The sequence below is a fragment of the Magallana gigas genome, chromosome 10 (assembly GCF_963853765.1).
Source record: "Magallana gigas chromosome 10, xbMagGiga1.1, whole genome shotgun sequence".
NCBI classification, from domain to species: Eukaryota; Metazoa; Mollusca; class Bivalvia; order Ostreida; family Ostreidae; genus Magallana; species Magallana gigas.
In genome coordinates, this window is record NC_088862.1 from 3214475 (window position 1) to 3240515 (window position 26041).

General features: G+C 36.2%; 5 protein-coding genes and 1 long non-coding RNA gene across 6 annotated transcripts; 3 read left to right on the forward strand and 3 right to left on the reverse strand.

The window, feature by feature from the left end:
• Positions 1 to 590: 590 nt before the first annotated feature.
• Positions 591 to 4669, reverse strand: LOC117683879 (E3 ubiquitin-protein ligase TRIM71). The gene is made up of 2 exons (XM_034453966.2): positions 3725 to 4669; positions 591 to 3320 (listed from the first exon to the last, which is right to left on the reverse strand). Exon 2 carries the CDS (start codon positions 3285 to 3287, stop codon positions 1611 to 1613), a length of 1677 nt encoding a protein of 558 aa, XP_034309857.2. The 5' UTR covers positions 3288 to 3320; positions 3725 to 4669; the 3' UTR covers positions 591 to 1610.
• Positions 4670 to 4677: 8 nt separating this feature from the next.
• LOC136272431 (uncharacterized) lies at positions 4678 to 7396 on the forward strand. Its single transcript, XM_066073992.1, has 5 exons — positions 4678 to 5324; positions 5643 to 5761; positions 6235 to 6340; positions 6566 to 6674; positions 7001 to 7396. The coding sequence occupies exons 1-5, from the start codon at positions 4934 to 4936 to the stop codon at positions 7167 to 7169; spliced, it is 894 nt and encodes a 297-aa protein (XP_065930064.1). The 5' UTR covers positions 4678 to 4933; the 3' UTR covers positions 7170 to 7396.
• A 1614-nt stretch (positions 7397 to 9010) lies between these two features.
• Positions 9011 to 12961, reverse strand: LOC136272237 (tripartite motif-containing protein 3-like). Its single transcript, XM_066073490.1, has 3 exons — positions 12662 to 12961; positions 10609 to 10719; positions 9011 to 10420 (listed from the first exon to the last, which is right to left on the reverse strand). Exons 1-3 carry the CDS (start codon positions 12959 to 12961, stop codon positions 9011 to 9013), a joined length of 1821 nt encoding a protein of 606 aa, XP_065929562.1.
• A 3406-nt stretch (positions 12962 to 16367) lies between these two features.
• On the reverse strand, positions 16368 to 18887 carry LOC105320289 (E3 ubiquitin-protein ligase TRIM71-like). The gene is made up of 2 exons (XM_066073991.1): positions 18794 to 18887; positions 16368 to 18367 (listed from the first exon to the last, which is right to left on the reverse strand). The coding sequence occupies exon 2, from the start codon at positions 18332 to 18334 to the stop codon at positions 16667 to 16669; it is 1668 nt and encodes a 555-aa protein (XP_065930063.1). The 5' UTR covers positions 18335 to 18367; positions 18794 to 18887; the 3' UTR covers positions 16368 to 16666.
• A 384-nt stretch (positions 18888 to 19271) lies between these two features.
• On the forward strand, positions 19272 to 20609 carry LOC117682438 (uncharacterized). The gene is made up of 3 exons (XR_010710436.1): positions 19272 to 19494; positions 19616 to 19723; positions 20239 to 20609. It is a non-coding gene; the product is annotated as an uncharacterized lncRNA (long non-coding RNA).
• Positions 20610 to 21734: 1125 nt separating this feature from the next.
• On the forward strand, positions 21735 to 24727 carry LOC136272432 (uncharacterized). The gene is made up of 5 exons (XM_066073993.1): positions 21735 to 22184; positions 22513 to 22631; positions 22921 to 23026; positions 23238 to 23347; positions 23686 to 24727. The coding sequence occupies exons 1-5, from the start codon at positions 21986 to 21988 to the stop codon at positions 23797 to 23799; spliced, it is 648 nt and encodes a 215-aa protein (XP_065930065.1). The 5' UTR covers positions 21735 to 21985; the 3' UTR covers positions 23800 to 24727.
• The last annotated feature ends 1314 nt before the right edge of the window (positions 24728 to 26041 follow it).

The window sequence follows — 26041 nt, forward strand, 5'->3', positions numbered from 1 at the left end:
CAACCAAAAAATCTTGACAAGCAAAAAAAAAAAAATGTTAAGTTTTCCAAAATCTTCAAAATCCTAATCCGGGGGGGGGGGGGGGCTGGCGTAGTATATAACTTCAATCTCACTCCTCATTTCCTATTTTCATATCAATTTTTTTCACACTCCCAAAAAAGTGGGGGGGCCAACTCCATGATAATTCAATTTTTTATATGTAAATTTTAAAAAATTTGCTGCTGCGAGAAAAAGTTGGGGGGGGGGGCCAGGCCCCCCCTGCCCCCCCCCCCCCCCCCCCCCCCCCCCGATGCTACGTGCCTGAATATAGAATGTTAATCAAAAGAAGGTTTTACATGAACCTGAACTATAATTTATATTACACATTTGTCTTCAATGGGAGGTTAATCTAACAGAATAAATAATAAAATTCATAGCGATTCTTTATGCTGATAGAATATTTATGCTTTATCACTTGATAATGCAAAATATTCCTCCTTATGAAATAAATGACTTGAGGAAATATATCTACTACTGACAATAAAAGTAGGCCTATGTGATATCATGACCTTGTGAAGTAAATAAAAAGTCACATTTCATAATTAATTTACATTTATTTCTATATAAACTGTTTGGTTACCTGTAATAAACAACAAACACACGTGAAGATGATGTGCAATGTATAGACATATTTGTCAACATTTGAGTCCAAACTTACAAAAGTAAATACTGACCAGAGTCCAACTATTCGGGGTAAGTTTGTTTTAATTATCTTATTAAGACCGATTTAATGCCGTATTTATTCCTAAAACGGCCAGATAACTTTGTTTTATATTTGTCGTGATTAATTTAAAAGAATTTGGAAGAAAAGTGTGATGAGCCAGAGGAATATTTTCTCATATGCAAACTAATTTATATAAAGTAAAAGTATGTGTATTTTTGCAATTTAAACATGTGTTGTATGATATTATAGAGTAAGGCGCGTAGTAGTTGCTGTAAGATAGGTGTATTTATGTAGTACTAGTAATGCAAGTAAATTAAAGAGAATTACGTGTACGAGTCTAATGATTGTTTAAAGAAAAGAAGTGAAGTATATAGTAAAGTAGGGTACAGCAAAATGTGCAAATATAAGTATAAATACAGGAAATGTATTGAGTAAAGTAATGTGCTGTAAAATGCAAGTATGAGTAAAATAATGTTATCTGTGTATTTATTTCAGATCCCTAATTTTTGTACATTTTCTTGAAGTCTATAGCAAAAGTAGAAATCATATTGTCTAATAACACCTGATTAAAAATCTTGTAAATGTAGTTATAAGAGATATTATTTAGGAGCCGCAACGCTACCCGGTAACAATATCATACACGTTAACACTTAACACGTAGAAAATAAACTTCTTTACAAATTATTCAAAATTCCTATCTAAAGATATACACATGATTTGTTTAAATTAAATCACAGTCTATGTACATTTATCATATTAAACAGCCTGTTTACACAGACAACATGAATACCGGTACATGTACATAGTTTGTTAACATGTATTCATGAAAAAGATTCAGTTTATCATATTTAATATTCATGAACACACTCATTTCAGTCATTTTGATGTCGAAATACTAACAAGTTGTTCACAATAGATACTGGATTTTCTTCACTTTACCCGTGCATGCTTCGGCCACAAATAGGTCGCCTTTGGTGTCCACACATAAACTCTGCGGATACTTTAAATGACAGTTGTCAATGTAGCGGAGGAACTGTCCGTCCTGATCCAGGATGTGGATACATTGGTTGTTGCAGTCTACTGTCAGGATCCGACCCTGCCTGTCTGTTGCGATGCCACCTGGATAGAATGATCCCTTGTTAGTAGAAGGAACACCTGTGTAGGTAAACCGGAGTTTCCCGGCCTGATTCACCACCACAACCGCACAGGCTTTATTGTCAACTACACAGATATCTAAGTTCATGTTCTCACTGATATATTTATTGAGATCAGATGAATAGAGAGGTTGTCCTTTGTCATCGTACTGAATACTTTGTTTCTCTGTGGAGCCAGAGTAACGTACAACTTTTGTTTGGTTATCATCATCACTGTTCATGACAACCAGGAGGTCCCCAGAAAAGGTAATACAGACACCGCGAGGGCTCCAATTCTGTACTCTGAATACTATCTGTACCTTTGTTTTGTTTACTATGTTCACAGTTCTATCTCCTTTATCAGTATAAACCAGATTCCCATTCTTTGTCACTGCTATTCCCTGTGGCGAGTACCCTAACCTGGATTTGATAGACTTCACAAGTTCACCCTTGAGGTTGTAGAGTCTTACCATGTTGTCATTACCACATGTCCAAAATTCTTCATCACTCACACAAGATACATGGCGTAATCTACAAAGATTTCCATACTCTGTGTTTATCGTTGTGATGATCTGTGGTACGTACTTAAGAGTCCTGTGCAGAGTAGAGGATTCAGCATCTAGGGAATCCATTGTGTACCCATATGCTTTTGTTTTGCTAGATAACTCTGAGAGAGAACCAAACAGTCCATAAATCTGTTCTTTGTTGATCTTATGAGGGGTAAATATTGATAAGGCAGATGCAATTCTTGGAGGAAATCTTCTGAATTCAACATTTCTGGATTTGTAGGCAGAGACATGCCTGACATCATTGGACTTCAGTAATTTCTTCAGATCAGCAATGCTCTCTTTGATCTCAGATATGCTGCGCTTGATTTTATTTTCTTGTGTATTTAGAACGGAAAGGTGTTTAGAATTCATTTCACCAAGATCTGATTTCAGTTTCTTGATAATGGTGTCTATTTCTCTGTGCATGTTTTCTCCTTGCTTGTCAATGGCTTTTGTCATTTTCAAGGAATTTTTATTCAGATCAGCTTTCTGAACTGGGATGAAAGATACAATTTCCTGATATTTAGGATTAATGAATTTCTCAAGTTCCTCCAAATCTCTCAGCATGATTTTCTTTTTGTTATCTAATGTTTCCAGCATATCATTAAAATCATGACCTTTGTGTTCTTTTGAAGCACATTGCACACAAATAGGAATGTCGCATTGCTCACAGAAAAGTTCACATATTTTTGGAGAATGTTTTTGACATTTAGTGGTAGATCCACGCTTTTTGAATGGCACCACTCTGTGTTCTGTGGATTCGTCTGAGAGATGTACCCCCACACATGGACTACACAGATAGTTGTCACAAATATCACAGTACATACACTCTGTAGGGGGGACCGGGGTCTCACAGAGAGCACACCGTAACACATCCTGGGCCCAATTACCTTCGGGGTCCATGCTAAGACACCTTGACGGGTTGTTAGGAGAATTCTGTAAGACAGGTAAAATCTCTAAATTTAGTGGTCATTACAATAGAAATCAAAATTTATTGAAATAAGTCCCAATGGTTACCGGGTAATTAAAAATAAAAACATTTTTTTTTAAACATGCGTGAATCTGAGAGGAAAAGGGGGGGGGGGGGGTCGAGGTATAATTTTGTTGAGGGGGGGGGCGAAACTTATGTTCGACAACTTAATTAACCATGAGAATTCATTAAGCGTTAAGAAAGAGAGAATCTGTACCTTCTATCCCTCGCTTGTGAAATGTTTGTGTTTTACAACTTCACGTTCCTAATTTTGACCTTTCCGAGATGGCAAGAATTCAACATCTTTGCCAATTTTTACTTTATTCGTCCCTTACAGATCAAACAGACAATAGGCTTCACATGTACTTACCACAAATATATCTCTTGTACACCTGTTACAGCTTCATAAACAAAACACACCCATCTATCTATCAAATATTGCGATCTTTGCAGGTAAATATACTTCCTGGTCTGGCTTGATTACACGTGATTGATTTACATAGCAGTGGTGGATTTAAAAGGGGCGCTCTGGCCTTTATAAAAGGCCCCTGTCAGTCCTAATATCGTTCCGATATTTTGTAAAATGTATTCAAACATTTTAGATTTAAGGTGGGAGGGGTCACTTGAAAATCCATGTTGAGGAAAGTATACATTAAAATTTATGAAATTAGTGTTTTCTGAAATTGTATAATAATTGGCAGTAAGATACATGTATATTTTGAATAAAGGTAGAAACTGATTGTGAAATGTTGTGTTTTCTCTGTACGTTCGTTTAAATTGCTTGTCTTTGTCCTAAAGTAAATAACCTCTTCAAACTCTGAATGTCCCTAGTACTTCTATCTATTTATTTCAATCTCAACACCACTGAACAACATTGACCCCCGCGAATGAAAATGATTCCACAGTAATCGTACCGGGTAGGATTCCCTCTATTTCTTAACGAAACTTATAGTTAACTTATTGTTAATTCATAGTTCTATACAAACAGTCAGACTGAAATCTACACGCCCCAGTTTATCGATTGGTCGAAATCTACAGCAGCTGAAACTGACAAGAAACGGACAGGACTGAAATTGACACGCCCTGTTTATCGATTGGTCGAAACCTACAGCGACCTAATAAAAATCACGGGCTGCACGAAATAATCATGATGATGTCCGACTCAAATTCCCATAGAACACGATTTGGCTGTTTCTTTTGGCTAACGTACCGATGTACATTAACAGTAATTAATTAAATTTTTACTTACTTTTTACAATCAATTTATTAATTTGTTAAAAAAATTAACGATATGAATATAAGAAATAAAATGCTTTCTTTGATGCTTTCAAATCCTTCAACTCTTCCAACGACTCATTGGTGGACTCTGTGAGTTCCAGTGGTACTGTGACATCATGTGGATCCATCCAGAGGAACCGGATTTCATACTGTGAACCAGACGTTATTCCCAAGAGTGAGACCAGACTTCATCGCAGCGAGAGTGAGAGGATACACCGACAGAAACTTCGCAGTCCCATCCTCCAGGTGCGCAACAAGAGCCTAAACCGAGAGGTGCTGGAAGACGCAACAGTGCTCGAAGATGGTTCCGGATCTTCCACCCGACTCCTCCAAGTCCCTGGAAGATGTACAGCAGTCCATGCAGAACACCGCCTACTGGGTCAGCAACAGTCGCTACAGCAGCCAGCCAGATGACAGTGCGACCCTCATCAAGGACAAGCCAGACATCAGTGAACGGGAACTGTGTAAGGAGATCATTGGGATATACTTCAGCGAGATGGACAGCGACAGCTCTCTCTCCTCCTCCTGCCTGGAAAACTCCCTGGATGGCGAAGATTCCACTTCCTCCTCATCCAGCTCTGGGGATTCAACGTGTCTTCCACGCACACTGGAGACAAATCTGGACGACTTCTCTATGGCTGTTTACATCCCTGCCAAAGCTTCAGAGGCCCACACCCGCAAAATCAGCAGTGGTAAGTTATACTGTAATGAAAACTTGAAACACTGTAATGCTCAAAACATACAGGTATATAGATTTCAGCAGGCACTACAAAATTTAGAATGTGGATGCAGGGATATTCTGACTCACGAACAGTGATAAACTTTTAAAAAAAATTTTTAATAGGACATCTCAATTTTGAAATTTTTTTATAAATCATCATGAAATTCCCAATTCTAAGGTCCTGGGCTCATTTCCAAAATGTGGAAAATCCCTTAAATGGTTGCTCAAAACATTTCTATTTTGATATGGTTATTTCAATATGATGATAAGTATGTTTTTTTGTTTACAGCTAAGGTGACCAAGACTGTATCCACTGTAAAGAGCAGATCTGACCCCCGCAGAGCGGCCATGACCAACAGTCAGAAGGGAGGCGTACTGTGCTGTAAGGACAAACCCGTCCCCAAACTGGTAAGTAACCCAGGGGCTTACAAACAAGACATATGTGTAGAAAGTATATGGCGTCTGACTACTAGGCTTGCAATAAGAAACTAAAAGTAATTCAATGCGCAACCCTCACCAATAATGGCAAAAAAACCCAAAACTGTTTGGAATTATTTTAAGAGTCTTTTTAAACAACTAATTTATTATAGTAATTCACTCCAAAAAATATATGGCCTGGTGTTTGATATTTTATTATCATGAACATATCTTTAATATTTCTCTCTAGAAGAGACTAGAAGTAATTAAATGTCTCTTCAATGCGCAACCCTCGCCTCTACAATTTATGATATAATTATAAAAACCAAGAAAAGAATTGGGAATTATTCTAAAGAGTGTCTTCAAATGAGTAATTTATTAATTCACTCCAAAAAAATAGATGGCCTTGTGTTTGATGTTTTATCTTAAGCATATCTTTAATTTTTCTCTTTTTTTCCGTATAGTCTGAGCATGAGGTGGACACCATTACAAAGCTACACACCATCTGTAACGGACAGCGAGTGGTGCAGTACCTTAATATGGCAGAGTCTCCCATGGTCCACTTTCCTCGTAAGTATACACACACAATACAAATAAGTAAAGTTAGAAATATATTTATTCTAAAACAATATGAATATAAATTATGATAATAACTATAAGTATTGTAGTTACTGAAAATGTAGAAATCATTCTGAGAAGTAATGAATATCTACATGTCAAGATCAATTTATGCATTGAACATGTAAATACAATGTGAACAAAGAGTTAACCTGTGTATGTTTGTGCTTATTTCAGCTCCAAAGCGCGCCAGTCGGATCATCTGGAACCCGGATCTGGAGGACGACTCCCTGAACCCCCACTCCCCCCGCCACACCCCACCAAGCCCCGCTCCGTGCTCAGACAGGTAACCACCTCCATATTGACCATATAGCTATATAGTGTAAAACTGTATGCAGAGGACACAGCTACTCATATACATTTATACATATTGATTTAAGAAGTAAAAAATAAAATCATCATTCTCAAAAAGTATGAGGAAAAAATAGATAGTTCTAAACAATCTCTATTTTGTTCTGATAGGCGATGTGTACATATAAATACTGTAAACTCTTTGAATGGGTCACAGTAACTCAAATAAATATATGGTTTTTATGTACCAGTTTAAGATTGTGTATCTTCAAAACAGATTTCCTTTATACATGTTTTAATGGTGTATGTTTTGTTTTACAGAGACCTGAGGACTTCACCTTTCCTTTCGTTGAGGACAAGCCCTCCCCCATTGTCATCACCCGAGTCAGGAGGAGCAAGTCCATGTCCCGCGCCTCAAAGGAGTGGCCATGGTAACAAGCTACCCAGGGTGTGGACTCATCAGAGAGATACTTTATCGTCGCTAGTGTAGGAATCTCGCCAACTGTATTGATAAATATTTGGTGAAATCTGAAGAATTCAGAGGACATTTCACTACCAGGGTATTAATTTGTGCCAATTCAGTGACCGCCTTTTATGGCTCGGGAAATGTTTGTTTTCGTTTATCGTGTACTCTTCGAGAAGGAAATGAAATCGCGAAAGGACTGGACATGTGTGAAATAAAATGCTCCAAGAAATGATTTTGTTATATGGTTTTTGCTTGTTTTATTTTTTATCCATTTTATATCTGTATGTTTGCAATATGTTGCAAAATTTTATCCATATTTTTGTTGTTTTTAGTGAATGCACATTGCTTTTAATGATCATGAATTGTGTCAGTTGTGTGTGAAAATTGAGAAATTGGAATAAGCTTGTCAATTTTAATACAGATGAAGCCTTTGTAAGCTGTGTGTTTAGGTGATGTTATGTGAAGGTCAATTTTTTATTCTGACATGAAAGGTTTCATTTGATGGAAGTAGTATAGACAGTTGTATAGTTTAGGTGTGTTTATTTCGTAGTGTTGTAGCCCCTGTTTATTTGTACTCTCTATTATAATTACTCGGTATCTCTCAGCCCCAGTATTTTGTCATCCCCTTGCCTTGATGGATTGTAATGTCTCAGGTTTACTCACACATTCTCTATTGTGAGACTTTTTACAGCAATGTTGTGCAAAATATTTATTTTCTAACCCTGACTCAGATCTTCTGTGTGGACGTACTAACCTCCCCCTCCACTGTAACATAACTCGGTTTTTATTACTTCTAATTAAGATCAAACCTAGTCTATTTGTACATAAAACAATCAAGTCAACATTTGTAAATAAACCAATCATGCAAACAGTCATCTTGTGTTTGATTTTGTGGTTGATTACCAAAGAGAATTCAAGAAGGAAAATATTGCCATTAAATAATAAAATTCATAGCGATTCTTTATGCTGATGGATGGTCACATAGAATATTTATGCTTCATAACTTAATAATGAAAAATATTCCTCCTTATGAAATAATTGACTTGAGGAAATATATATACTACTGACAATAAAAGAATGTGATGTCATGACCTTGTGCAGTGAATAAAAAGTCACATTTCATAACTAATTTACATTTATTTCTATATAAACTGTTGGGTACCTGTAATAAACAGTTTGACTCTGGTCAGTATTTACTTTTGTAAGTTTGGACTCAAATTTTGACAAATATGTCTATACATTGCACATCATCTTCCTGTGTGTTTGTTGTTTAATGTAAGATCGAGTCTAATGATTGTTTAATGAAAAGTAGTGAAGTATAAAGTAAAGTAAGGTACAGCAAAATGTGCAGATATAAGTATAAATACAGGAAAATCTATTGAGTAAAGTAATGTGCAGTGAAATGCAAGTATGGGTAAAATAATGTTATATGTGTATTTATCATTTCATTTATATTTCAGACTTTTTTGTACATTTTCTTGAAGTCTATAGCAAATGTGGAAATCATATTGTCAAATAACATGAATAGAAATCTTGTAAATGTACTAAGAGTTAATATTTTGGAACCGCAACGTCACCCGGTAACAATTTCAAATACGTTAACACTTTCAAAGCACGTAAAAAATAAACTTCTTTTCAAATTATTCAAAATTCCTATCTAAAGATATACACATGATTTGTTGAAACTAAATTACAGTTTCTGTTCATTTATCATATAAAACAGCCTTTTTATTACACAGACAGCATGAATACCGGTACATAGTTTGTTAACATGTATTCATGAAAAAAATTCAGTTTATCATATTTAATATACATGAACAGAGTCATTTCAGTCATTTTGATGTTGAAATACTAACACAAGTTGTTTACAATAGATACTGGATTTTCTTCACTTTACCCGTGCATAATTCGGCTACAAAGAGGTTGTTCCTGGTGTCCACACATAAACCCCATGGATTTTGTAAATGACAGTTGTCAATGTAGCGGAGGAACTGTCCGTCCTGATCCAGGATGTGGATACAGTCGTTGTCATGGTCTGCTGTCAGGATACAACCCTGGCTGTCTGTTGTGATGCCGTATGGACTAAATGATTCCTTGGTAGTAATTGGAGGACCAGTGTAGGTAAACCGGAGTTTTCCGGCCTGATTGACGACCACTACTGCACGGGCTCCATAGTCTGACACACAGATATCTAGGTTCCTGTTCTCACTGATAAATTTTTTTTCACCATACGAATAGAGAAGTTGCCCTTTGTCATTGTTCTGAATAATTTGTTTCTCTGTAGAGCCGGAGTAACGCACAACTTTTGTTGGTTTATCATCACTGACCATGACAACCAGGAGGTCACCAGAGGAGGTACAACAGACACCGCGAGGTTTCCACCCCTGTAGTCTGATCACTGTCTGTATCTGTGTATTCTTCACTAAGTTCACAGTTCTATCATTGTGATCAGTATAAACGAGATCCCCACTTTTTGTCACTGCTATGTCCCATGGCCGTTTTCTTGACTTGGTTACGACTGACTTCTCTATTTCCCCCTGCAGGTTGTAGAGTCTCATCATATTGTCAAGTCCACACGTCCAGATATCATCACCCGCACATGAGACACTGTGTAATCGATTAGATCCTCCATACACAGTCCTTATATCTCCGATGACCCTTGGTACATCAATGAGCCGTCTGTCCGTGGGAAAGGACTCCGCACCTGGAGAATCCACTGTGTAGCCGCTTTTTTCCGTTTTAATAGATAATCTTGACAGAGAACCAAACTGTTGTTGAAGCTGTTCTTTGTTAATCTTCGGAGGGTTGAAATTTGGTAAGGTAGCAGTTATTTTAGGAGGCAGTCTTCTGAATTTAACATTTCTGGATTTGTAGGCAGAGACGAGGCTGACATTATTAGAATCCAGTAATTTCTTCAGGTCAGCAATGCACTGTTTGATTTCGGAAATTGTGCATTTGACTTCATTTTCCTGTTTATTTAAGACGATCAGGTGTTTGGAGTCCATTTCAGCAAGGTCTGATTTCAGTTTCTTGATAATGGTGTCTATTTCTCTGTGTAAATCTTCTTCATGTTTGTCAATAGCTGTTGTAATATTTTTCGAGTTTTCTTTCAGATCAGCTTTCTGAACTGGGATGATAGATGCAATCTCTTGATATTTTGGATAAATTGATTTTTCTAGTTCCTGCAAATCTCTCCGCATGATTTTTTTCCGGTTCTCCAGGGTTTCCACTCTGTCAATAAAATCATGACCTCTGTGTTCTTTAGAAGAAACACACTGCATACAAATAGGTATGTCGCATTGTTCACAATAGAGCTCACATATTTTTGGAGAATGTTTTTGACATTTAGTAGTTGATCCACGCTTTTCTATTGGCACCACTTTGTGTTCTATGGATAGATCTGAGAGATGTTTCCCCACACATAGACTACACAGATAGTTATTACAAATATCACAGTACATACACTCTGTAGGGGGACCGGGGTCTCACAGAGATCACACCGTAACACATCCTGGGCCCAATTACCCGTGGCCGGGGTCCATGCTAAAACACCTTGACGGATTTCAGGAGAATTCTGTTAAGGAAGAAACAATTTATATGTTTATTCTTTAGAAATAAATTATGTTAATGCATTGTCTTAATGATTAAAGGGACTTAGACACGATTTGACTAAACATTTTCAAATTTTATATTTCCTTTTTCAATGTTTATAATGATAAATATTAGAAGTTTATAATGTTATGAAAATTGCGCGAATTCGGGAGGGGGGTTGGGGGTTGTCGAGATATAATGTTGTTTGGGAGGAGGGATGTGTCGAACTTATTTTCGGTAACTTAACCATGTGAATTCATTAAACGTTAGTGCTTAAAGAGGGGATCCAAACCTTCTATTCTTTTAGATAAGTGCTTGTGAAATGTTTGTGAATTCTTGAAAAAATTTCGCAATAAACTTTACAAGTTCACGTTCTTGATTTGAACTTTGCAAGATGGCAAGATTTGAACATCTTTGCTTATTTTAACTTCATTCTTCCCTTACAGATCAATCAGACGATCTCTGTGATAGGCTTTACATGTACTTACCACATATTTATCTGTTGTGCACCTGTTTAAACTTCATAAACAAAACACATCCATTTATTAATTGAACATGGCGATCTTTGCAGATAATTATACTTCCTGGTCTGGCTTGAGCATCACGTGATTGATTTACATAGCTGTGGTGGATTTAAAAGGGGCGCTCTGGCCTTCATAAAAGGCCCCTCTCAACCCTAAACTCATTCCAATATTTTATATGTATTCAAACATTTTGAATTTAAGGTGGTATGGGCCACTTTGAAAATCAATGTTGAGGAAAGTATAGATTATAATTATTGCATCGATGTTTTTTGAAATTGTATAATAATTGGCAGTAAGGTACACACATGTACATTTTGAATAAAGGTAGAAACTGGTTTTGAAATGTTATGTTTTTTCTGTATGTCAGTCTGCGTGTCTTTGGTTATTATTCTAATAATAAACATCGAATGCGTTCTCGTTGCAACTTTCGATTGGTAGATGGTGATTGCTTGTTTGGAATCTTCAAGAAACGTAATTGCATCTTTTCTGATGATATATTAATATGACTCTCAATATGGCGAGAGGCGATTCCAAGCAAACAATCATTTTATTTTGGCCTAATCCAAGGCTTTGTGTGACGATTGAAGAATTTGCTTGAAGTTAAGTTAAGTTAAGTTATCAATGTATAAGTTGTACATTTAACAATTTATTTAATATTGGTAGAGAAAATTGGAAAGATATTTATGAAAGAAGGGTTAAGAACATGTATGACAAAAGACTTTGTGAATCTAATTATAAGTTTTTAAATAATATTTTGAATTGTAATTCCTTTCAATACAAATGTAAATCAAGGTCTAATGCAAAATGTGAATTCTGTCCGTGTGAAAAGGAGGACATTAAGCACCTTTTATTTGATTGTCTATCTGTACAAAGATTGTGGCAAAAATTGAATAGGATTTTGAATCTTGATGTATGCTGGAAACACATCACTATAGGATTTTATTTAGAAAAAAATTCAAAAACTGTATTTTTAAATACAATTATATCATATGTATCATATGTGATTTATAAATATAAAATGACATGTAGAATGAAAGAAAATTTTCAATCATGTAACACGCTTTTGAATTTTTTCAAAAGGTCTCTCTCCAAAGAAATGGACTTGATTTTGATTTTTCAAAAACAAAAATATATAGAGGTAAAATATTAGAACTTATTCGATTGTTATAATCTGTTTATTAGTTAAGATTTAACTGCTTGTCCTGACCTGGGGCAATCAGATATTGTAAAGGGTTGCATATTTCTGAATAAAATATATAATTAAAAAGAAAATTAAACATTTACTTTCAGTCGTTTTAGTTTAATCAATCCAAAATTTCGATAAACCAGAGATAATATTTTTGATGTAATTCTGCATGAGTGCAACAAAAATGAATATAAAGGGGTGCAGGAACAAGCTACAGTGAAGATGGTTCCGGATCTTCCACCCGACTCCTCCAAGTCCCTGGAAGATGTGCAGCGGTCCATGCAGACACGGCTTACTGGGTCAGCAACAGTCGCTATAGCAGCCAGCCAGATGACAGCGCAACTCTCATCAAGGACAAGCCAGACATCAGTGAACGGGAACTGTGTAAGGAGATCATTGAGATCTACTTCAGCGAGATGGAAAGCGACAGCTCTCTCTCTCCTTCCCTTGTCTGGAGAACTCTCTGGATGGCGAAGATTCCACTTCCTCCTCTTCCAGCTCTGGGGATTCAACATGTCTTCCACGCACACTGGAGACGAATCTAGACAACTTCTCTACGGCTGCCAAAAGCTTCAGAGGCCCACACCCGCAAAATCAGCAGTGGTAAGTTATACTGTAGTGTAAACTAAAAACACTGTGATGCTAAAAACATTTGTAAAATTGTAGAATTCAGCAGGCGATTCAAAATTCAGAATTTGGATGCAGGGATTTTCTGACTCACCAACAGTGTTAAACTTTTGAAATTTATTTATACAACAGCTCATACATTTTTTTTTCAATTTTTGATAAACCATCCTATAATATCCAATTGTAAGGACCTGAGCCTCATTCCAAAAATCCAGGGATGGTTGCTTAAAACATTTCTATTTTGCTATGATTATTTCAATATGATTTTAAGTATTTTTTTCTGTTTACACCTAAGGTGACCAAGACTGTATCCACTGTAAAGAGCAGATCCGACCCCCACAGAGCGGCCATGACCAACAGTCAGAGGGAAGGCGGACTGTGCTGTAAGGATAAACCCGTCCCCAAACTGGTAAGTCACCCAGGGGCTTACAAGCAAGACATGTGTAAAACGTATTTGGCGTCTGACTACTAGGCTTGCAATAAGAAACTAAAAATAATTCAATGTGCAACCTTCACCACTACAAATGATATATAACGGCAAAAAAAACCCCCCAAAACTGTTTGGAATTATTTTAAGAGTCTTTTCAAACAACTAATTTATTAATTCACTCCAAAAAATATATGGCCTGGTGTTTGATATTTTATTATAGTGAGCATATTTTTAATATTTCTCTCTTTTTCCTTTTAGTCTGAGCACGAAGTGGACACCATTACAAAGCTACACACCATCTGCAACGAGCAGCGAGTGGTGCAGAACCTTAACATGCCAGAGTCTCCCATGGTCCACTTTCCTCGTAAGTATACACACACAATACAAATATTACAAAATACATCTATCAGTATAATAATAACTATAAGTATTGTAGTCAATGATAAAGTAGAAATCATCAATCTGAGAAGTAATGAATATCTACATGTCAAGAACAATTGACACATTGTTCGTGTATAAACAGTGTAAACAAAGAGTTAACCTGTGTATGTTTGTGATTATTTCAGCTCCAAAGCGCGCCAGTCGGATCATCTGGAACCCGGATCTGGAGGACGACTCCCTGAACCACCACTACCCCCGTCACACCCCCACCAAGCTCCGCTCTGTGCTCAGACAGGTAACCACCTCCATACTGACCATATAGTTATATAGTGTAACACTGTGTGCATTGGACACAGGAGTGTTGGTCTCATTCACTCCTATACATTTGTGTTTAATAAACACTGTATATCCCTTAAAGACGTTAAGAATCAAATATACAATTTTTTAAAAGTGTTCATAGATGCAAATGACCTCTATCTTGTATACACATATATATAATGTACATGTAATAATGGCACATCCACTCAAATGCATTTGTTTATATCTATCAGTCCAAGATGTTAATAGTAATCAAAATATACCCTCCAGTAAGATTAAATATAGAAGCAAGTATTTAATGGTGTATGTGTTTTGTGTTACAGAGACCCGAGGACTTCACCTTTCCTTTCGTTGAGGACAAGCCCTCCCCCATTGTCATCACCAGAGTCAGGAGGAGTAAGTCCATGTCCCGGGCCTCAAAGGAGTGGCCATGGTAACAAGCTACCCAGGGTGTGGAAGCCATCAGAGAGAGACTTTATTGTCGCTAGTATAGGAATCTCACCAACTGTATTGATAAATATTTGGTTAAGTCTGAAGACTTAAGAGGACATTTTACTACCAGGGTATTAATTTGTGCCAATTCAGTGACCGCCTTTTATGGCTCGGGAAATGTTTGTTTTCGTTTATCGTGTACTCTCCGAGAAGAAAATGAAATCGCGAAAGGATTGGACATTTGTGAAATAAAATGCTCCAAGAAAAGACTTTGTTATATGGTTTTTGCTTGTTTTTATTTTTTATCCATTTATATCTGTATGTTTGCAATATGTTGCACAATTTTATCCAATGTATGGTGAACATTTTTTGTTTTATTTTTGTTGTTTTTATTGAACGCACATTGCTTTTAATGATCACGAATTGTGTCAATTTTGTGAGAAAACTGAGAAATTGGAATAAGTTTGTCGTTTTTGATACAAATGAAGACTTTGTAAGCTGTGTGTATATGTGATGTTCTGAGAAGGTCAATTTTTTATTCATGACAGATCTCATTTAATGTAGTATAGACAGATAGTTGTATAGTGTAGGTGTGTATATTTTGTAGTGTTGTAGCCCCTGTTTATTTGTACTCTCTATTATTATAACCCGGTATCTCTCAGCCCCAGTATTTTGTCACCCCCTTGCCTTGATGGATTGTAATGTCTCAGGTTTATCTCACACACTCTCTATTGTGAGACTTTTTACAGCAATGTTGTGCAACATATTTATTTTCTAACCCTGACTCAGATCTTCTGTGTGGACGTACTAACCTCCCCCTCCACTGTAACATAACTCGGTTTTTATTACTTCTAGTTAAGATCAAACTTAGTCTATTTGTACATAAAACAATCAAGTCAACATTTGTAAATAGACCAATCATGCCAACAACCATTTTATGTTTGTGATTTTGTTTTAATTGACAGAAGAATGTTCAAGAGGAATTATCACCAGATTGTCAAGGATATTCAACAATCAGTGAAAGAGTAAAAATAAGATGTACAGTGTTACAATATGTTATCAAATTTTAAAGACTTTTATCAGTTAATAGTTCGAGTTAGATATGTGACTCTACCACTCATTCCACAGACTGTTTTTTACCCTGTTTGATTGTTTGATTGACACACAAAATACAACAGAATTTGGGGTCATTGAAATTTCATAAGTTAATAGAGATAAAGGGTGGTTAAAGTGGCAAAGTCACATAAAATATTTAAATTTTTTTGTTTCAGTTATATGATTTTTTTTCTATTTGGAGAAATAGTTTCAATGGAAAATATATTCCATGACTTATCAGTAAGTATTGAACTACAATTTGAATGCAAGTAAAATGAAAATTCAAAATGTTCAAACTCCAGAAAAGTCTGGTAATACACCCCAAGTAACAGTTTGAAATGTAAATAAAGGAGAAATATCTATCAAGGAAAATTACCTGAAGCCAAGGAAAGCCGCATTTGTCCTAATACTAGAAATGAATATTGCAAAGTTAATCAAAGTGTGACTTTGAGAAATTTAAAGTCGATTATAAATTTATCATTATAACAGTAACTTGATCAAAAGAGCCGGATCACGTTTTGTTGCCAGGTGCAGATCATTAGATCAAACTCGGCACTTTGCGTCTCATTTGATCTGATAATCTGCGTCTGGCAACTCGATGTGACCCGACCCTTTGGATCAAGTTACTGTTATAATCATATATATGTATAATGCACATTTGATCATTTAAAACTTTCATTTATTTAATTGTATCTACATAATAAATAAAATTTTACAGATATTTAAAAAAGTATACAATGTACAGTATACATCTTCTTTGCATAGGACAGATTTTATTTACATTCATTATTTGAAACAATCTGTTAAATTAACACAAACAATATACCGGTACAATCATTATTAACATGATCCACCGTGATCCAGTATATCATGTTTGATATGTAAGCACATTAACTTTCCATGGTCTTTTTGATGTCGAGATGATAACAGAGTGTGTTTACATTAGATACTGGATTTTTTTTACTTTACACGTGCTGTTCTCGGCCACAAAGAGGTTGTCTTTGGTGTCCACGCATAAACCCCATGGCGTCTTTAAATCACAGTTGTTGATGTAGCAGAGGAACTGTCCGTCCTGATCCAGAATGTGGATACAGTTCGGATAGTTGGCTGCCGTCAGGATCCGACTCTGGCTATCTGTAGTGATGCCGCGTGGGAAAAATGATCCCTTGGTAGTAGATGAAAGACCTTTGTAGGTAAACCGAGGTTTCCCGAACTGATTGACCACAACTACTGCACAAGCGTCAGTGTCAGACACACAGATGTCTAGGTTCCTGTTCTCACTAATATATTTAAATATACCAGATGAATAGAGAGGTTGTCCTGTGACATTAAACTGAATATTTTGCTTCTCTGTGAAGCCCGTGTAACGCACAACTTTTGCTTGTTTATCATCACTGTCCATGACAACCAGGAGGTCATCAGAGGAAGTACAACAGACACTGCTAGGTTTCCACCCCTGTAGTCTGATCACTGTCTGTATCTGTGTATTCTTCACTGTATTCACAGTTCTATTGCTGTAATCAGTATAAACTAGATCCTGACTCCTTGTCACTGCTATGTCCCATGGAACTATCCCAGACTTAGTTTGGACTAGTTCCCCTTGCAGGTTGTACAGTCTCACTGTGTTGCCACTACCACACATCCAGATATCATCATCACTGAGACAAGAGACACTGCGTAAAAGACAAAGTTCACCGTTTCCATACATAGTGTTTATCTCTGTGGTGATCCTTGGTAAATCAATGAGCGGTCTGTCCGGGGGTGAGGACATAGCATCTGGAAAATCCATTGTGTAGCCATGTTCTTCTGTTTTGATAGATAACTCTGACAAAGAACCAAACTGTTGATTAAGCTGTTCTATGTTGGTCTCCCGAGGGGTAAAACTTGGCAAGGTAGCTGTGAGTTTAGGAGGCAATTTTTTAAATTCAACATTTCTTGATTTGTAGGCAGAGACAAGGCTGACATCATTAGAGTTCCGTAACTTCTTCAGCTGAGCAATGCTCTTTTTGATTTCAGAAATTGTGTGCTTGACTTCATCTTCCTGTTTATTTAGGATAACTTGATATTTGGAGGCCATTTCACCAATATCTGTTTTCAGTTTCTTGACCATAGTGTCTATTTCTCTGCGCAAGTCTTCTCCATGTTTGTCAATAGCAGCTGTCAATTTTTGGGAGTTTTCATTCAGATCAGCTCTCTGAACTTGGATGATGGATGCAATTCCCTGATATTTGGGATAAATGGATTTCTCTAGTTCTTGTAAATCTCTAAGTAAGATTCCTCTTTGATTTTCTAGTGTTTCCACTATGTCATTAAAATCATGACCTTTGTGTTCCTTTGAAACACACAGCACACAAATAGGAACGTCGCATTGTTTACAATAAAGTTCACATATTTTGGAATAATGTTTTTGACATTTAGTAGTTGATCCACGCTTTTTGAATGGCACTACTTTGTGTTCTGTGGATTCGTCTGAGAGATGTTTCCCCACACATAGGCTACACAAATAGTTGTCACAAATATCACAACACATACACTCTATAGGGGGGACCGGGGTCTCACACAGATCACACCGTAACACATCCTGGGCACTACGCTTGGGGTCCATGCTCAGACACCTTGACGGGTTGTTAGGAAAATTCTGTAAGAAAGGTAAAATCTATAAATTTAGTGATCATGTCAATAGAAATCAAATTATATTGATAGAAGTCCCAATGGTTACCAGGTAATTAAAAATAAAAACAATTTTGTTTGAAACATGCGCGAATCTGGAAGGGGGGGGGGTTCGAGGTATAATTTTGTTGAAGGGGGGAACTTATTTTCGGCAGCTTAATTAACCATGAAAATTCATTAAGCGTTATGAAAGAGAGAATCCGTACCTTCTATCCCTCGCTTGTGAAATGTTTGTGAGTTCTTGAAAAAAATTCCCATTAAACTTTACAAGTTCACGTTCCTAATTTTGACCTTTCCGAGATGGCAAGAATTCAACATCTTTGCTTATATTCACTTTATTCGTTCCTTATAGATCAAACAGACGATCTCTGTGATAGGCTTTACATGTACTTACCACATATCTATCTGTTGTACACCTGTTTCAACTTCATAAACAAAACACACCCATCTATTAATTGAATATGGCGATCTTTGGTGGTAAATATACTTCCTGGTCTGGCTTGATCATCACGTGATTGATTTACATAGCTGTGGTGGATTCAAAGGCCCCCAGATAGCAAGCTTACGTTGGCCCAACGTTGGCTTATGGTTGTAAGGTTGGCTACATATCGCTGTTGGTAGAACGACGTTGGACCAACATTGGACCAACCTTGTATTTATCACTGTTGGTATCGTTCCAATATTGGATTTACGTAGTTCATCCAATGTTGGAACATAAACATTGTACCAACGTTGGGCCAATATCAAATTGATCTCGGTGGGCGCGAATACACTGCACCAATGTCGGGCCAACGGACTAAAATGTGTGACATGTGTAAAATATAACGGTTACTATAAATATAAATGTATTCAAATTAATTTCAGACTTAGAATTTTAGTTAATTTTTTTTATAATGTACATGACTATATTATGTGTGTCCATCATGAAGCATTTTACTTGTCTACACTTTGAATGAAATGCAGCATCAATGCATAGTAACTTTTCTGCACTCGTGAATGAAACATTACCGCCAAAAGAACTGTGATGTCATTTTTGACAAATCCATCAGAGTAACTTGATCTTATGCTATCATCATGGCTGCCTGTAGGAATAATGTAAGTATGCAGATGTTCTTTTACAGATTTTTATTATATATGGGTGATTATTATACAATAATGTCCTCAATACTTTTAAATGAAAATTTGAAAGCAAATTAAAGGCAATTTTTTTGTACAGACATCCTCCTGCTGATGTTCAAACTCGGTGACATGGCTTTCTCCTATATTATTTGTGAAGATGAATAGAACCATGCAGTTTATCGGCTCAAGTTAAGGAACATCTAAGGTAACTGAATTTAATATTATGATAATATTCAATATTTAGGGTAGGAATTAAAGGCATAATTTTTTATCGATGATGTGAGATGATCAGAATATGTCATGGCAAAATGATATAATTATCCTCAATGCAGCTTTATTAAATACTTCTCTCGTATGTTTGTATGATAAATCATCGGCATGATATGCTGATAATATTAGATCAGAAGCTATGGGTCTTGGGCGGATCTAAAGAAGGTCGGATATGTCCAGACACACCCCCGCGCCCCTGGCCTCCTCCCCGGAAAATTCAAATTGACTTATTCACAGTAAAAAAGCAGTAATGTTGAGAAAAAAATTCTGATACACATATTAAAACTGTGCACGGTAAAATAGACCCCCTTCCCGCAAACAAATTTATTTGTTTTAAATCGTTATATATTGAGGATTTTTTCTGGTTTATTATTTTTATAATGTAAATGCAATTCTATTTATATCAATTTATTTTTTTCCATTTTATATGATTATTTTTTAAATTTACAGCAGCATTTTGCGGAAACGGGCTTTTGAAGTTATCAACAAGGTCAGAACTAGAGAACTAAACTGGAACTGAACTAAACATAGTGACCAAACGCATTTACTGTGATTCGTTATTCATCTGATTGGGAAAGGGGATGAAAATAGGAGTAAAGAAAACAAATGAAGAAGATTGAAGGGATGTGGAAATATATAGATCGACTATAAAAAACCATTTGAAAATTTGAATATTGATTATATTTCTGTGAGAAAACAATAAAGATTAGACTTACTGTTAATCTTTGTGAGATTGTTTTATAAGGACAAAGTTTGGGGAATATTGGTTGGATTAAATCGTTGCCCAAACATTGGGCCAACATTAAAACTGTCAATCTACTGACAATGGGCCAACGTCACGTCAGCGTGTTGGTGCAATGCTGCGCCGATGAGCAAAATTACATTGGGCCGATGTTATTTTCCAACATCGGGCCCACCTAAATGATAACATCGGGCCAACGCTGGGCCAATATAAGCTTGCTATCTGGGGGGGGGGGGGGCGCTCTGGTCTTCATAAAAGGCCCCTGTCAGTCCTAAATTCGTTCCGATATTTTTTAAATTTAAGGTGATATGGGTCACTTGAAAATCAATGTTGAGGAAAGTATACATTAAAATAATTAAATCAGTGTTTTCTGAAATTGTTTAATAATTGGCAGTAAGATACATGTATATTTTGAATAAAGGTAGAAACTGATTGTGAAATGTTATGTTTTCTCTGTACGTCCGTTTTTAAAAATTGCTTGTCTTTGTCCTAAAGTAAATAACCTCTTCAAACTCTGAATGTCCCTGGTACTTCTATCTATTTATTTCAATCTCAACACCACTGAACAACATTGACCCCCGCGAATAAAAATGATTCCACAGTAATCGTACCGGGTAGGATTCCCTCTATTTCTTAACGAAACTTATAAGTAATTCATACTTCTATACAAACAGTCAGACTGAAATCTACACGCCACGTTTATCGATTGGTCGAAATCTAAAGCAGCTGAAACTGACAAGAAACGGACAAGACTGAAATTGACACGCCCTGTTTATCGATTGGTCGAAACCTACAGCGACCTAAGAAAAATCACGGACTGCACGAAATAATCATGATAATGTCCGACTCAAATTCCCATAGAACACGATTTGGCTGTTTCTTTTGGCTAACGTACCGATGTACATTAACAGTAATTGATTAAATTTTTACTTACTTTTTACAATCAATTTATTAATTTGTTAAAAGAATTAACGATATAAATATAAGAAATAAAATACTTTCTTTGATGCTTTCAAATCCTTCAACTCTTCCAACGACTCATTGGTGGACTCTGTGAGTTCCAGTGGTACTGTGACATTATGTGGATCCATCCAGAGGAACCGGATCTCGTACTGTGAACCAGACGTTATTCCCAAGAGTTGAACCAGACTTCATCGCAGCGAGAGTGAGAGGAGACACCGACAGAAACTTCGCAGTCCCATCCTCCAGGTGCACAACAAGAGCCTAAACCGAGAGGTGCTGGAAGATGCAACAGTGAAGATGGTTCCAGATCTTCCACCCGACTCCACTAAGTCCCTGGAAGATGTACAGCAGTCCATGCAGAACACGGCTTACTGGGTCAGCAACAGTCGCTACAGCAGCCAGCCAGATGACAGCGCAACCCTCATCAAGGACAAGCCGGACATCAGTTAGCGGGAACTGTGTAAGGAGATCATTGGGATCTACTTCAGCGAGATGGACAGCGACAGCTCTCTCTCCTCCTCCTCCTGTATGGAGAACTCTCTGGATGGCGAAGATTCCACTTCCTCCTCTTCCAGCTCTGGGGATTCAACGTGTCTTCCACGCACACTGGAGACGAATCTGGACGACTTCTCTACGGCTGTTTACATCCCTGCCAAAGCTTCAGAGGCCCACACCCGCAAAATCAGCAGTGGTAAGTTATACTGTAGTGTAAACTAGAAACACTGTGATGCTAAATACATTTGTAAAATTGTAGAATTCAGCAGGTGATACAAAATTCAGAATTTGGATTCAGGGATTTTCTGCCTCACCAACAGTGTTAAACTTTTGAAATTTTGTATAAATTTATACATAATACAACAGCTCATAAAATGTTTTCAATTTTTGATAAACCATCCTATAATTCCCAATTGTAAGGACCTGAGCCTCATTCCGAAAAATCCTAGGGATGGTTGCTTAATTAATTTCTATTTTGATATGGTTATTTCAATATGATAATAAGTATGTTTTTTTGTTTACAGCTAAGGTGACCAAGACAGTATCCACTGTAAAAAACAGATCTGACCCCCACAGAGTGGCCATGGCCAACAGTCAGAAGGGGGGCGGACTGTGCTGTAAGGATAAACCCGTCCCCAAACTGGTAAGTCATCGAGGGGCATACAAACAAGACATGTGTAGAAAGTATTTGGCGTCTGACTACTAGGCTTGCAATAAGAAGAGACTAGAAGTAATTAAATGTCTCTTCAATGCGCAACCCTCGCCTCTACAATTTATGATATAATTATAAAAACCAAGAAAAGAATTGGGAATTATTCTAAAGAGTGTCTTCAAATGAGTAATTTATTAATTCACTCCAAAATAATAGATGGCCTTGTGTTTGATATTTTATCTTAAGCATATCTTTAATTTTTCTCTTTTTTTCCTTATAGTCTGAGCATGAGGTGGACACCATTACAAAGCTACACACCATCTGTAACGGACAGCGAGTGGTGCAGTACCTTAACATGGCAGAGTCTCCCATGGTCCACTTTCCTCGTAAGTATACACACACAATACAAAAATATATGTATTCTAAAACAACATGAATATAAATTATAATAATAACTATAAGTATTGTAGTCACTGAAAATGTAGAAATCATTCTGAGAAGTAATGAATATCTACATGTCAAGATCAATTTATGCATTGAACATGTAAATACAACGTGAACAAAGAGTTAACCTGTGTATGTTTGTGATTATTTCAGCTCCAAAGCGCGCCAGTCGGATCATCTGGAACCCGGATCTGGAGGACGACTCCCTGAACCCCCACTCCCCCCGCCACACCCCCACCAAGCCCCGCTCCGTGCTCAGACAGGTAACCACCTCCATATTGACCATATAGCTATATAGTGTAAAACTGTATGCAGAGGACACAGCTACTCATATACATTTATACATATTGATTTAAGAAGTAAAAAATCAAATCATCATTCTCGAAAAGTATGAGGAAAAAATAGATAGTTCTAAAGAATCTCTATTTTGTACTGATATGCGATGTGTACATATAAATACTGTAAACTCTTTGAATGTGTCACAGTAACTCAAATAAATATATGGTTTTTATGTACCAGTTCAAGATATTATAATTAAAAGTGTATCTCTTAAACAGATTTCCTTTATACATGTTTTAATGGTGTATGTTTTGTTTTACAGAGACCTGAGGACTTCACCTTTCCTTTCGTTGAGGACAAGCCCTCCCCAATTGTCATCACCAGAGTCAGGAGGAGCAAGTCCATGTCTCGGACTTCAAAGGAGTGGCCATGGTAACAAGCTACTCAGGGTGTGGAAGCCATCAGAGAGAGACTTTATTGTCGCTAGTATAGGAATCTCGCCAACAGTGTTGATAAATATTTGGTGAAATCTAAGGAATTCAGAGGACATTTCACTACCAGGGTATTAATTTGTGCCAATTCAGTGACCGCCTTTTATGGCTCGGGAAATGTTTGTTTTCGTTTATCGTGTACTCTCCAAGAAGAAAATGAAATTGCGAAAGGACTGGACGTGTGAAATAAAATGCTCCAAGAAATGACTTTGTTATATGGTTTTTGCTTGTTTTTATTTTTTATCCATTTATATCTGTATGTTTGCAATGTGTTGCACAATTTTATTTAATGTATGGTGAACATTTGTGTTTTATTTTTGTTGTTTTTGTTGAATGCACATTGCTTTTAATGATCATGAATTGTGTCAGTTGTGTGTGAAAATTGAGAAATTGGAATAAGTTTGTCAATTTTAATACAGAGGAAACCTTTGTAAGCTGTGTGAATATGTGGAGTTATTAGAAAGTCAATTTTTTATTCATGACAGGTTTCATTTGATGAAGTAGTATAGGCAGATAGTTGTATAGTTTAGGTATGTTTATTTTGTAGTGTTGTAGCCCCTGTTTATTTGTACTCTCTATTATTATTACTCAGTATCTCTCAGCCCCAGTATTTGTCACCCCCTTGCCTTGATGGATTGTAATGTCTCAGGTTTACTCACACACATACTCTATTGTGAGACTTTTTACAGCAATGTTGTGCAATATATTTATTTTCTAACCCTGACTCAGATCTCCAGTGTGGATGTACTAACCTTCCCCTCCACTGTAACATAACTCGGTATTTATTACTTCTAGTTAAGATCAAACCTAGTCTATTTGTACATAAAACAATCAAGTCAACATTTGTAAATAAAACAATCATGCAAACAGTCATTTTGTGTTGGTGATTTTTATTATTGTTGAGAAAAGATAATTCAAGAAAAAAATATTACCAGCTGATTGTCAAAGATATTGAGGAAACCAGCCATCGATCAGTGTAAGAGTAAAAATGGGACGTGAAGTTTTACCATAGTTTATCAAATTAATAAGACCTCTGTCAATTGAAAATTCTATGATATATCAAACATTAACACTGATTCACAGCTATTTTTCTAACTTGTTTAATTTTAAGGTTTAAAGAAGCACAAAATGTAGCAGAATCTAGCAGAACATAGAAGCATTAAAAATTTTGTTCATGAATTGAGAATAAAGGTTGAGTAAGGTGAACACTTGTATTACATTGTGTATGTATAGGATCTCTCTAATCATTTGTGATGGTATATGATTTTTATCCGATAAGTTCTGTGTTTTCTATCCCCGGGCCTTGGCAAGGGATACAAATCATCCAACGAGTTTAATAAAATCATACAAGAGAAATTATTTTTAACACGTGTTTCAATCATGATCATTTTAGTTTTGATTCATGTTTTATAGGATTTTAAATGCAAAACTCGTATTTCAATATACTTACATAAAATTCTTTTGTGACATCGTAGTGAAATATTAAAAAATTATTACACGAGTTATTTCCATTGCATAATAAGCTAAACATGTAATAAAGTAATTAAAATTCATATTACTTTTGGAGAAAAATGATTTCTGGCTTCAAACAAATTTACATTATGAATGTAATTATAAATTGTGCATAATACAAACGAGGAACTATGTAATTGTGTCACAATCACCAAAGTACAGCGTCTGAAAGGATTAATGCAAATTTAGAATTAAAATTTTATAAACTTAAAATAAAATGTTAAAAACCTGCCTGCATTTGATTATTCTGAAGGTTATTGAATAAATAATTATAACCGGTATAACAAAATTAATTAATCATAAGTAATCACGGATTACAAAGCTCACCGAGGCTGTGTTGCATTCTACTCCCGGGTGGGAGTAAGCAAACTTGTGAGTTTTCCACTCCTGTAAGTTAACCTTATTTGAAAATAAATAAATGAACAAGTCAGGATTAATATTATAACAATAATTTATTCAGATGGAACAATAAAATTGTCACATGATATAATGATTGAAAAATCACACAAACTCCCATAGTCAAAAACCCTCCCACATCCCATGAATAAAAATCCTACCAATACAAATAATTAAAGTAGCTACTTGTACTTATTTAAACTCTACAAATATTCTCTTCCCATTTTCCCAATAATGGGCCTCGAGTTTCCTATAATTATATAATAATCATAATTCCAA